The sequence below is a fragment of the Streptopelia decaocto genome (assembly GCF_964273445.1).
Source record: "Streptopelia decaocto genome assembly, chromosome: 8".
Lineage (NCBI taxonomy): Eukaryota > Metazoa > Chordata > Aves > Columbiformes > Columbidae > Streptopelia > Streptopelia decaocto.
In genome coordinates this window covers 21,230,506-21,244,287 of record NC_138662.1, presented here as the reverse complement: position 1 = coordinate 21,244,287, position 13,782 = coordinate 21,230,506, and the positions used below count along the sequence as shown (strand labels likewise).

Here is a 13,782-nt window from a genome sequence, read left to right as displayed (position 1 = left end):
TTCAAGTCCCGCTGCAAAATCACCTTCTTCAAAAATCACTGAAACATCTCTATTAGTGCTGGATTTCATTTCTATTATCATAACAACTTCCAGACAAATCTGAGTTGACAGTTTCCCTGCGTCTTTTGATTGATTCCTGCCATTTTTTTATTAAATAGGATTTGGCCTTGATCCTGCCTATTATGACTCCACCTTGATGGGCTGAGCACAGGAACCGGTTCTGGGCACGTTGTCTGTCCCAGCACTGGTAAAGCTGCTGGTTTTGCTGTCCGGCCTCTCATGGCAACAGGGCAATTTACTCACTTCCAGCCATCCGTTAGATTCGTTTGCATCTTATTGTTTCACACTCATCTCTGATGTGTTGCCCGCAGACATGACCCCCTAAGGGCAGCTCAGCACACCCAGTGCCCCAAAGGTCACAGAACTGGGGAACCTACGCGGTTCCAAAGGGAATAAAGAGATATTAATAGAAAAGAAAGGCACAGGCTGGTGTACGGACAGCTGGTAAAAGCTGCCAGAGCTCCGCTGCCATCCATCAGCAGCAAATTGACCCCGGCCACACAAACACTTTTTAAAATTGGGGGGTTCAATTAGGTTGCCTTTGATTTTTATTTTTATGCTTTTTTAGCATGGAATTGAAGTACTGAGATAGTCAGGATACACTGCCACAACTCCCAATGAGCATTAGCGACCTATCAAACATTGAGCTCATCCTGGAAACAAGAGATGATCTTTGTTTTACTTTTAAATTAGAAAGTATACGGTTGTACCCTCGCTATTTAAAGTAAGTGTGCTGGGATTGCTCTTGTATTGCTGGGATTAGACATTAGCAGCCTCTGCATCGTGGCTGAAAACAAAAACATGGACCAAGCTTAGCAAATTGTGTTTCTCAAGCAGAAGTACTTGGAAAGCAGCAAACACACGGCTTTCCCAGAATTAAGGGCCATATTCATAGGGAAAAGGGAACTTGCCACCAGTCAGTCTGGTCAAGCTTTCTTTGGCAATACCAGAACTTGAATAACTTGCCTGATGCCAACCCTGCACAGATGTAAATTCCTCCACGTGCTGCAATATGTCTGCAAAGCAACTGCACTCAGTTTGCACTGTGCACAAAAATACCATGCATATAATTATGAGGCTGAATGTAATGACATTGAAACAAATCTCCATTCTGATGAATGCCTAATTACTGTTATTAAAATATTTATGAATAATAAATTTATTAGAAAATCTTCTGCACATAAGCTTGCAGAATGCTTTGCTCTACACAACTTCTAAAATGGTAGCAGAGAAACCAAACCTGCAAGGCACCGAAGCTGAGCATCTCCATCGGAGACAACAGGGGCACAAAGGGCTCCTGAGATCCTCAGCCCTCCGTCCTCTCCATCCAAGATTCTTGATAGAGACAACTGGGATTTTATTACTGTCCTCATTTGAAGAAGTTTCAGTGCTTTAAACAAGGGCTATTGTGAAAGCAAATTTCTTGTGGGATTTTTGTTTGTTTTCTAGCACAGGTAGCACAGACTGGAAATGCATCACAAGGACAAGACAATTTAAAATAACCACTAGTACCCATCCAGACCATTGGGACTTCAGGCTAACATCTTGAGCCTGAATCAGAGAGTGCACGTTAATCTTGCAGATAAATCTCTCCCACTGCAACATTCAAACCCTCTACTCTTTGTACCTCATTTCCCGCACAGAAGGGAGAGCAGAAGTCTTGCTTTAGGAAGAGACCTATTGCATCTGGTGTTGCACTTAAGCCTCGTAGCCTGCTGTGCAAGTACAGTCAAAACAAAAGCAGGAAAATTTCCAGCAAAGAGGCTAAAAGCTGGCTATTAAGAGGAAAAGAAATAGCCTTTCATGGAGGTTGTAGAATATTCTTGAGAAAAGTTTATAAAATAACTTAGGCAGGTATTTGGTAGGACCAGACTGGCTACGCAGGTCCCATCCCAGACAGGTGGCTCACTGGAAGGATGGAGAACTGGGAGGAGTTGGCGACAGGACCCTCACCGAAAATGAGAGGGGAACACCTGAGGGACCAGAGCGGGATGGGACCAGGACAAAGTGATGCTTGAAACTCTCCAAGTGAATCAGCCGGATCCCACCCACCTACATGCACGAACATGTTCACAGACGTTAAGCAGAACCATCATCAGAATGAAATGTTGCAACTTAAGACTAGTCCTAACTGTCCCTCTCTCCCCCACAGGTCAGGCTGCCCTTTGAACAAAATCAGAGCTGTTTGAGGTGCCCTACACGTGAAAAGATGTCACCTGTGCCACGCCAGGCAGTGCAGGACCTTGGGAAGACAAGGGCTTCCCAAATGACACAGCAAAAGCGTCGCTTATCACAATAAAGACTAAATTAGAGAGATGCTGGGCAGCACTGCTGGAGTTATGGTTTCTCTGGAAATATAACACAACTTGACAAATTTTGCCAACTGGAGGCACTTGTCCCTGGAGAAGGCGCGACGTCCAGAGGTGAAGGTCCCACCATCATTTGGAGTCTCTTCCCCATGTAGTACGGCTGCATGGCAGCTCCATGGTCTGCAGGTCATAGAATTGTAGAATCACATTGTTTGGGTTGAAGGGACCTTCCCAGCTCCCCCAGTCCCCCCTGCCATGAGCAGGGACATCTTCACCAGCTCAGGGTGCTCAGAGCCCCGTCCAGCCTGGCCTGGGATGTCTCCAGGGATGGTTCAGCCACCACCTCTCTGGCCAACCTGGGCCAGGCTCTCACCACCCTCAGGGCAACAATTCCTTTCTCATGTCTCACCTGACAACAGGTATGAGAGTCACTCCAGTGGGACAAATCCCTGGTGACCATGCAAAAGTGACCGGTGGCCTGGGACAGGGCTGCCACACTGTAGTGGTCCATATCAGGGCCCTGCTTTAGTCTCTGCTAAATTGGTAATGCTTCTCTACTGCCTTGAGCTTTATAGGACCTTGGGAATCATCCAGAATGAGAAAGGATTTAGAAATACTTGTTTTTCTTAAAATTTCTCTCTGCCTGGATACCCACTCCACTCCACTAATGACCTGACTATATTGAATTCCATGCTCTCCAAACAGCCTTAATTACATGCTTCGTATCTTCCAATATGATGATAAAATTCATCATAGCCCTGTGTCTGAGACAGTCAGCATTGTCACTCATTGAGATTAATTTGAATACCACTATAAATAGAAATAACAACATCTGATATTGTGATGCAGAGTATTGCGTTGGATGGTTTTAATGCCTCCAAGCAAAACTCATTTAATAGAATGAAATACAGAATATAGTACATATAGTTTTACAGTATTAGTGTTACGAGTTTTGAAACCAGATCAATATTTCTTTCATAAAAATTAGTGCCTCAAAATGATCGATCCCTCCATTTGTCATTCCAAAGAGGTCACCTTCTTCCATTTCAAAGAGTAAACTGGGAATCGCCCTCTTTGCGATTCTTCCCTTCTATCCAAAGTCTACAGAGAGACACTTGAAAATGGATTAAGAGCCGAGATTATCGCTAATACTGAATTTTGCCCTGTCAAGAAAATGAATGTGACTTCCAACCCACCATGTCCATAGCACCTCCAGCCTTCCCTTATGAGCTTCACGTGGAAACATGAACTCTTGAGGCAGAGATTCTCCTTTGCTTTTGATTTATACCAGCAAAGTAAGACTCCGCATCTACTAAATGTAGCCCAATATTTCCACAACAATAGAGCAGAACCGCACGGCTCAGCCTGTTGACGTGTATTAGGTGCGTCAGTAACAAGGACAAATATTTAGAGACTGATGAAAATGAAAACTTGCTGAGAAACACAAAAGCCATTTTTGGAAAAGAATTAAAGTTACTGCTTCCGGCTTTCAGCTTTTTGTTAAATTCTCTTTATGAGTCTAACTGAAAAAGTGTACCTGAAATATGTTTTATAAAACGAAACATTACTCCACTTCCTACAACCAGTGTTGTCTCATTAAAAGAAGAAGAAAATGCAATAAACTGGTAATGAATCCAAAAAATATTAACATCTAGAGAAAAATGTTGCTGGAGTGTGTTAGTTTTCTTCCCAAAACCAGCAATAACCCGAGTCCCCCCCGTGGCAGGTACATTGCAGTCAATTAAATTGGCCGTTTCCTACCACCTCCTTAAGCCGAGTTCAGCAGGAGGGGCTCAACACCCGGCTTTGGCTTCGCACCCAGAACCTACAGGTGGAACCTTTGGGCCTAAATCCCGGATTCCTGCCGGAAACTTCAACAAGAGGGAGAGAGGGAAGAACAATCAGTTTGCAAAGGCTTTTGCTGCAGGGTGAAGGAATTATCGACACTGTTTGAAACGCCCTGCAAGTCTAATAACACCTCCAATAATGTTCTTGTGAGAACTTAGTAAAACTGCACGTTTTACTAGATGCTGTAGAGCTTTATGAAAGAAACACTCTAGAAGCTACACAATCAAACATCCTCTGTCTTTTGCAGCATTCTCAGCCACCCTCCTGTCTCCAGACTGCTGGCTGCACTTTGGCAAGGACAGATCTTTGCTTCCGTTGCTATTCACACACTGGCCAAATCTTCCAGTGATGCCATGAAGTTTCACCCTCGGATGAGCAGCACAAAATTAATTAAAAACCACACACTTAAGAATCTTGCAAAGATGGGATCACACGTTCTGCAAAGCGATTCTCATACAACCCTGGTTCCTGAGCCGCGTCCCATGGACCACAGCGGCTGCAGCGCCGGCACCGCGGCGGCCCCGGCAGCCACAGCCTGGCGATGCTTTGGCAGAGGAGCATCCTCGCTCCCAGCCCTGGCTTCTCTAAGAAACAAAGCGGCATCCAACCCCGAGCTGCGCTGCCAAGCTGCCTCCTTTCCGAAGAGCCGCGTCTCGACCGGCTTCAATGTGTCTCGAGCAGAAGGCAGGATTGCAACTTGCATCTTGCTCATTTAGTAGGAAGGTGCCCGCGGATGGAAATGCAGCCAAGAGCCCCCAAGGGATATGCGGAAAATTTCAATTTACACTCCCAATCTCATTGTAGCCTTTTATCCCACGCTGGTTTCTCAAAAGTCCCCTGAAGGGGCTGGGTAACACACCCCTGTGGGCCACAAGAACCATCACTGGGAAACGCAAAGAGAAATTCAGGCTGGAGAGAACGATTGTTGACTGACTATTTGAAATTACATCCACTGAGGACAAAAACCTGAAGCAGTAATTAGTTCATTATTAAAGCTTGTAATGAGAAGCCTGTAGTTCTAAGGGAGTCCAAAAATTAGTTTTCTAGTATAAAAAAAGAAATCAGTATGCTAATATTCCCCATATTGCATGGTTCTACTCCCAGAAAATATGAAGCAGATGAAACATTTGGCAATTTTTTTTTTCAGCTTAGTTATTGAATTTCATGGCGTTAAATTTGTAAGGAAAGCTATGACACTGTGAAGTAACAATATATTTTACAATGCAAAACTAGCAGCCTCAAAACATATTGCCTTCAACTCCCCGATGCATTTGGAAACAGCCTTCCAAATAGTTTCGGGTTTATTTTTAGAACAGATATTTAATTTACAATCGGCATACTATTTATTGGCACGCTCAAATAGAATTGTGCTTTGAAAAAGTCTCTCTATTTGACATACTTGAATATCTATGCATTCCCATCTCCACGGTCCACCACACACGGTATCACCCCTTGTGTTGCGCTAACGCAACAGAGCTGGGGCGCGGGCAGCACCTCCGTGCCCACCGCCCCATCCACAGAATCACCCGACGTTTGATGTCCAGGCAGGGCGGGAACACAACCCCCGGGGAACAGCGCTGGTCTGCACAGGGACATTGCCAGCGGGCTTATCCCCCATTAACCCCCGCCAGGGCACTCGCATCCTTCTGCTGGAGAGGACCAAGTTAAATAATGGAGATGCACAAATAAATTATTCGGCCAGCGGCACCCCCAGCTCAACCCCTTCCAAGGTGAGAGCTCGTCTGCCACGGCTTCCCAAGGGACTCGAACACCCAGCTCTGCTCCGGGCTCAGCTGCGGGTCTGACCTGCTCCTCAGGATGGACCTTGGCATGATCCTGAACATTTTAACTGGAGGAACTCAGGGAAGGTCCCACATGAAGTTCACAGCAGTGACAGGCACTGAACTCGTGTGTAAAGCCTCCCCCTTCCTCTAAACCCCGCGCCTCTGTAGGGCAGTTGCACCTCTCATTAGTTGTCATTTTGGAAGAGAAATCCTCTTGGTGCTGGGAGACACCCTGCCCTCATTGGCAATTCCTGTGCCCTCCTCCAAGGCGCCAGCACGCCCTGGGCGACTCAGAGCGATGACCCACGGCTGTGGCTGAGCCCCAGCAGCCCCGACAGCTTCGCTCCAGCAGCAGCAGCACGTCAGTCAAAGGCTCCGCCAGGGTTAGGGCTTCGCTTTGCTCCAGCAGCACCTGGGACTCGGTGTCATCCCCACAGCCCCAGGGAAAACCCCCTGCCCCGACTAATCCCATCATCTTCTACCCAAGGTGCGATGCTGCAATAAATGGGGATGGAGACAGCGGCAGGGGGAGGGACTTTTCCTAAAGCCACAGTCTAATGTAGATCCTTCACATCATTTTTTTTACTTCTACAAAACTTGACGCAATAACTACACCGATCAGCTCCAACCAGAGGACCTCAGTGCTGTTTTCTCCCGCTGATCCACCTGTTGGCATCAGCTAAAGATGGTCCCAAACCTCTCTGCTAGATTGGGGACAGACAGGTGAGCTGCATGGAGAGATATTGTAACTTCGTATCCAGAGAGGAAGGTGAACAGCTTAACTTTTACCCCTCCTGGAGAGAAAGCCCCTTGAGCATCAGTACCTGGCTGAGGAAACCCCACTGTGCCCTGTAGGGGTTATATCATAGATATTTTCTCCCTGCGTCAAGGTACAATACAAATATTTCTCTTCCAAGATACTGTCAGAGAAATGTCAACACCAGTGAGATTTCTTCCCAGAGGCCTCCACAGATGGAAAGAGTTTTCATCTATGAGATGTTGGGGAAAAGCCAGTTTGAGCAGGAAAATGTGTTCAAGAGCAAATGAGCCACCCGTCAGCACTGCCGCGGTCAGTAAACCTGCAGTGGCCCAGGAGAAGCGAGCTGGCTGCAGCAGCCCATGCGCTTCAGAAACTATTGAGGTTAATAAGTTTTTTGTGGTTGTTTTTTTTCTTTCCAATAACTTACAGCTTCTCACCCACCTCCACACAACAGTACTTAGTTGCTTCATAGGTCCAATTCTCCTCCTCCTTCCTAAAATAGCCCTTTCTTTCTTATTTCTCCCTGGCTGGGACATGGTCTGAACTGTGTTTTGAAGGAGGAGAGGACAATAGGGAACAGTTTTATTGCGTGAAAATCTGCCTAAAGAAGGCAGAACCAAACTGTAAAGTACATGGTTCAGTAAAATCCCTCTCAGCACGTACCAGTTCCTGCTTTCTGGATGATTTGGTTGAAAAGCAATTTTGAACAGATGCTTAATCACAATACATTAAATTTTTTAGATTTATATAGGTATGTCTACACACAGAAACTGCCCAAATGTCTTATTTTCTGCAAACTCCATTACGTAACATATCAAGGATTTTGCAGGTATTGTGGCATTTCACAAAAGGCTCCCAGTGCCCAGGATTTCCTTCTGAGCGAGATCTCGGTACAGAGTGCCCAGGGTTTGCTCTCGAAGGCGACTGGGGATGAACCAGCCGGCTGGTCAAACCCACAGCGGCTGCTGAACCTGTACTTCAGCACAACTTCACCGCTCGCATCCCTCCCAGCTTCGCAGCTCCAGCTCAGGCAGGACATGAGATCATCTGCTTTGCAGCCCAGGAAGGGCTGTTTGTAATGCAAGAAGTCTCGAACAGAAACAAGTACAGCGCACATAGCGATGCCAAGCTTGCTCACACACACGAGCCGGGCTGCTTGCTCGGAGGCAGCATTTCAGTACGAAGACCCGCATGTTAAACCTGCACAAATCGTTAAGAGGTTCAGTACACCGCTGAATCCAGCAGCAGTACAAGTTGCATTTTAATTTGCCAAGAGGGGGAGGTGAGCAAGAAAAACAAAACCAGATCCTTAATGTTCTTTCGGCAAAATGGACAGGACCGAGTCCGGCTGGGCAGTGCAAAGGGCAGTGGTGGGAGAAGGCGCTTCCCTCCGTGTATCTTGCATGCGATGGGGTATCTGGCACCAACAGCCAGATGGGAATAAGGAGTAACGACGACTGCTGGGTGGGTTTGCCATGAAAACCTCACGAGTTTCCAGCTGGGAAAAGCGGGGGATTTCTCCGCCCGCTGCACAAAAATAAAAATAAACCTCACCACCACCTTCCGCATGCGAAGGCGTAGGATAGGAAGCGAGAAAACTCCTCTGCTCACGATGCATCTGGTGGCGGTTCTGTCACTGCCACTGCACCCGCGATCGCTGCCGAGCAGCACCCGCTGTTCACTGCCGGACCGGCGGCTGCACCCAGCGCCCCGGGGGACAGCCCAGCCCCGGGGGACACCCCCAGCCCCGGGGGATGCTCTCTCCCGGGCTCGGAAGAAGGGCAGGAGGATGCAGCCGGGGGAGGGGGGGACAGGTCTCCGTGCCCCAACAGGCAACAAGGCCGAGCCCCGGGGTGGGGGCAGCGGATCGGGCGGGCGCTGCAGCGTCTCCCCCGCACACACACACACACGCACGGTTCTTCAATCCGCCGGCTCTGCTCATCCCTGGCCGCTTGCGGGAGCTGCCGGAGCCTCGGCCGGCGGCGCGGAGCGGCGCTCCCGGGCTGCAGCCGGAGCCCGGCCAAGCCGCCCCCAGTCCCCGGGACGGCCCCGCTCCCCTTCCCCGCCGCCCCCGTTCCAGCGCGGGGTGCGCTGGCTCCGCACCCTCCCGGATGGCAGAGGGAGCCCGAACCGAGCCGGCTCCAAAAAGTGGTCGGGTGGCTGGAGCTGCCCAGAGCAGCCCCGTCTCCGCCAAGAGCCGCCGGGCAGAGCCCCCCTGACCCTCCCCGGACCCCCGGGACCGGGGCGGGTGCGGAGGTTTCATGCGCGAAGCCCGTCCCGGCCGTGCCCCCGCTGCCTTGCACCCGCGTCTCTGCCGAGCCATATTTCTCTCTAAAGCAAACCCATCTCAATCATCGCCTTCCCCCCCCCCGCCTCCCTTCACGGCTTGCTTCTTGCAAATGGGGCGATAAATCCAGAAAGTGCCATGCACAGTGGAGAAGGGAAACGGGGGAGGACGCTGAAACAAAGAGCGTGGCTGGGAGGGAAAACAGATGCTCCGGAGGGCAAGCAAACGAAGCACCTGAAGGGGCACGAACGGAGTTCCAAGCGGCGGGAGCCGCGGGCGCCTCCAGCGCCCGTCCCCGGCGGGCAGAGCCCCGCGGCACAGCCCGGCCCGCCGGGAAGCGGCTCCCCCACCCGCCCGCCCGCCGCCGCGCAGCCCTACCTGGAAGAGCCGGAGGATGTTGGCCACCATAATGGACACCGAACTTCCCGACGCCCCGATCACTCCAACTACTTTTTCCGGCTTGACGAAGACAGGCGGCTCCCCGTTGGTGCACCTCACGTCGGAGGTGTCCTTCTGGATGAGAGCCTGGACGAAGGTGAGGGACTGCTCCAGCGCGTAGGTGTCTCGGGAGCAGGTGTCCAGGATGCGAGCGCCCAGCGTGACATTGGGCAGCAGGTCCGGGTCGCTGTTGATCTGGTCCAGGGCGTAGAGCATCGCCTCCAGCCTGTGGATGCCGTTCTCCTTTTTGATGTCCCCGCACGGCACGCCCGGGGGGCCCTTGGCGTGCACGGGGAAAAGGCCGCCCAGGGTGATGTCCCCCTCCAGCCGGATGGAGTGGGGCGCGTACATCTCCTGGCCCTGGGCCGCCTCGGAGAGCAGGAACTCCAGCAGGCAGCAGGGCAACTTCAGCAGAGTCAGGAGCCGCAGGAGCCTGCCCAGGCGGACCATGGTGCTGCCGCCGCCCGGGCGCTGCCCCGCGCTCCCGCCCGCGCTCCCCAGCGCCTTCATGCAGCCCGGAGGCGCCGGGCCGGCGGGGCGGGATGGGCCGGGAGAGGGGGAGGTTCGGCCGCTCCCGCCCGCCCTGGCCGCGGCTCCTCCGCCGCGCTCCGCGGCAGCACGGCACTGGGGAGCCGCGCCGCGCCGCTACCGCTTTAAATGGTGGCCGGTCCTCTCCGCCTCCCGCCCCCTCCGCCGCCCCGCCCGCCGCCGCTGCGCAGGATGCGGCCGCACCGCCCGAGCCCGGGCTGGGGATGGAGCGGAGTGGAGCGGGGTGGCGGCGGCCGCTCTACCGGCTCGGCCTCGGTGGGGATGGGGGAGGCTACAGGTGGTGCAGGGGGTGGCCGGACCACCGGGGAAGGGGAGAACCAGGGCGGCCGCGCTCCCCGGGGCCCGATCCGGAGCGCAGCGGCCCGCGTGTCGCCGCCGGAGCCGGGCGCGGGGTGCGCGGCTGCACCCACCAAAGGCGCCTCCGTTTGGGGACGCCCGCTCAGCCCCACTGGAGCATCCTCCTTCCTTCCTCCCCCTCTTCCCTTTCCTCCTCCCCCGGCGCCGGCCCGGGCAGGCAGCGCGCCCCCAGGCAGCAGGGCCCGGCGGTGCCGGGGGGAACGGGACACGGCGGGGGTGCTGGGGACAACAGCGGGGTCCGGCGGCCACCCCCTCCCTGCAGGAGCATCCCAGCAAAGCGACTGCATCAACACCAGTAATCCGGCTTTTGCCGTCGCCAAGGGACCCTCCTCCCGCTGAGGTGGGTGCCGAGGGAGCCAGTGAGGAGGAGTTTGGGTGTAACCCCATACTCTCAAAACTGAAGTAACGCAGCTCATTCCGGTTTAAGACCTCCAGACCTGTTTTTGTTGGGCACACCGAAATCTCGAGAACGCTGGAATGTCCTGGTTTTGTTCCCTGCATCCCCAGACTAGAACAGCCCAGGACGCACCTGTTGCCGTTCTCTGCTGACCAGCAAGTCCCCGTCACGTTCCCAGTTCAAAAGTAACTCCAAACACGACTCTGACACCTGGTTCCCACCGGACCCAGCATATTTTTTGGAGACAACCTTTAATTCTTCCTTCATAAATACCAGGTCGAGTAGAGCTGCTGTTTGCATTTGGCCCCATCACACCATGGACCAGCAGCAGCCAATGTGCAGCAATCCACCCTGCCCGGTCCAACTGCGACTCTGAGGTGTTATCACTAAGAGACAACTACAGGGATTGCTTAATTTCCAACGCGTTATATTTCTGTGAAGTCAGAGTAATGTAACTGTTACTGTCCTGACAGTAAAAAACCTCAGTAAAAACTGATGGTTTTTATCTGTTCCAGCCTGGCCAAATTTCTTCTCCCAGCACTGAAATGTTGCAGCAGGACTGGTCTGGCAGACACAAGTGTCTTTGCTGGTCAGGTCTTGACTGAGATGGAGCTGGCTAGTGCTTGGTGACACATCATCCAATAATTATCAAGGTATTTTAACACAAAACCTCTGCGATTTTAAGATTGTGTCCCTAGCATATTTTTCAGCTTGGATGTTTTTATTTTATCTGTTTGTTTGTTTTTCCCTTGTTTCTCTGTGTCCACTTGTATTTGGCAGAAGTTACTGCAACCAGGGTTTCCAGACTGGTGCTGTGCAAACACCACCACGGCCAGAGGAGGCACTGGCACGGTCCTGGTGAAAGGGGCAGCAGAACTGGACAGATGTAGCAGGTTGGAGGATTTTGCAGTAGGGCCAGGATAAAACGACAATAAAAGCAGCTGGAGTTCTCCACTAGAAATCATAATTTTGGGGCTTTGGAGCAAAATTTACTTTTTCCGTGGACTGAAAACATCATAAGAGATTATTACATTGTAATTTGGGTATTGTGATCCAGCACATGCCATCACCCAGGCCTTGTTGCTCATCATTTATTTTCAGCATGGATGAAGGCTCAGCTGTAACGTTCCTGCCAAACCCACACCTGCTCACCATCACCATCCTGAGAGTGGGCCGTTCAGGTGCAGGACGGGACACACACGTGCCAGGGGGTCACAGATGTTGGTGACTTGGCTGCTGCCGCCCCGCAGCCCCTGGGTCAGCCTCCAGCTCCTCTTCTGACCTCTGCCAGTCGAGCTGCGGCTTAGCCAGCGCCCGTTCCCCATCCCTCCATGCTCACGTACGTCTTAAACCCCCACATCAGTCCATCCCCTGTGCGGTGGAAGTGATTTCTTCCTCAGCTACCACTTGGTAGAATCAGCTCCGTTTCCCTTTTAGAGCTGAACATGCACAGTTACAGTGTAAGCTCTTCAGTGTTTGTTTACCTCTTGCCCACTTCAAGCTCCTCTTCGAGCATCTTACCTGTATTTATTATTACTAAGGAAATCTGACTCTAGTGGTTGTAGAGAAGAGTTTGCAAGCATGACTCAGGTTTGCCTTAAGTGCTCAAGATTCAGCAAGGATTTCCTTTGGGCAAATCTGCAGTTACATTCAACATGTTTATCCTCTCGAAATTAAAGAAAACCCATCTGCTGTCTACTTCTTCCTCCTTTTCCTATTGCCCTGGTTTACCCAAAAAATTAGTCTGCATATTCCAGCCCAGATTCCCTCAGGGAACACAGAAAATGCTGCAGCTGATCAAGGCGGACCCAGGGTCCATCCCACCCAGGGTCTTGTCTGGGAGCAGCAGATGTGTCAGCAGCAAAGGCAGGAGTGCGGTATGCAGATGTCTTTAATCTGTTCCTACCATAAGTCTTATCCTGGTCTCTCATATATAGAAATTGGTTTAAGCCTCGAAGCATGAAAAATTATTCTAATTACCTTACAAAAATTGATATAGTTAATCATTACTCTGGATATTCTTGATATCCATAAAAGTGCCCACTCCCTCTTCCACTCTTGCTAAGTACTTGGCTTCACCGGCCTCCCGTGGTAATGAGCACCACCAGTTAATTGCACATCGCCTGCAAAAAAAAAAACCCCTCTGTTTATCAGTTTTCAATTTCCTGCTTTTAAAGTTTAACTCTTAAAATAGGCAGTAATCTCCCTTTCATCGCACTGATCCCCATCCGCTCCGTGCACTCAGCTACCTACAGCCAATCTGGCCCTCTCAGACAAGAACCTAAATATAATAGCCTGGGCATCTGTCGCTGCCATATTTTCCTTTGAAGAGGCATTTGGGTTTGGTGTGGATTAGCGAACACCTGGAGGTGACACAACGCTGACTAAACAGCCGCGTGAGCGGCTCACACCTGCGCGTGGGCCACCGAACGGGAACCGCTCCCCTCCCCACCCAACAGCCGCACGACGGATGTTCAACAAGCAGCTCCTCAGCAACAATCAGAGTATGTATGTCCACCCAAAAGTGAACTCACCCCCTCTCGAAGCATCAGTGAGAACTGCGAGTTACAACACGCTAAATCATGGTGCTGAGGGTGTAGCCCTAATCTGAAGCGACCCTCAGAAAGCAATGGTTTTCCAGTAAAACAGCAATTTATATATTTAATGGGAATACCGATGGTAGCACATGTGAATGGTGGAAAAGTCATTTCAACGTGACGTTTCGTATTTCACAAGTAGTTGTTCCTGTAAAATATCAAATTCCCAGCACAAGTTATTCTTTCAGTTCCTGGAGAAGGCGAATGCGGGAGCTCTGTGCTAGGAATGAAGCTGTTCTGGTTTTCTGACCCAAAGAACGATGCGCACGGGTTTTGACACACGTGAGCACTGTTACTGCTCCAGGTAGGACCAGGCACCCAAAAACCAGAGTGGAGTCCCACCCGTGCCACACCACCCACAGAACAAAACAAAACTTCACACACACACAAATATAA

General features: G+C 51.2%; 1 protein-coding gene across 2 annotated transcripts in view; it reads right to left on the bottom strand.

Annotated features, from left to right (window-relative positions):
* GRM7 (glutamate metabotropic receptor 7) overlaps window positions 1–10,090 on the bottom strand; it is a gene marked incomplete at its 3' end in the record, with an annotated part of 243,052 nt that extends 232,962 nt beyond the window's left edge. For both annotated transcript variants that reach the window (XM_082060405.1, XM_082060404.1), the window contains exon 1: window positions 9,427–10,090. In XM_082060405.1, coding sequence (XP_081916531.1) covers window positions 9,427–9,996 — 570 coding nt within the window. In that variant the 5' untranslated portion in view covers window positions 9,997–10,090. The remainder of the gene's footprint in view (window positions 1–9,426) is intronic.
* Window positions 10,091–13,782: the final 3,692 nt, after the last annotated feature.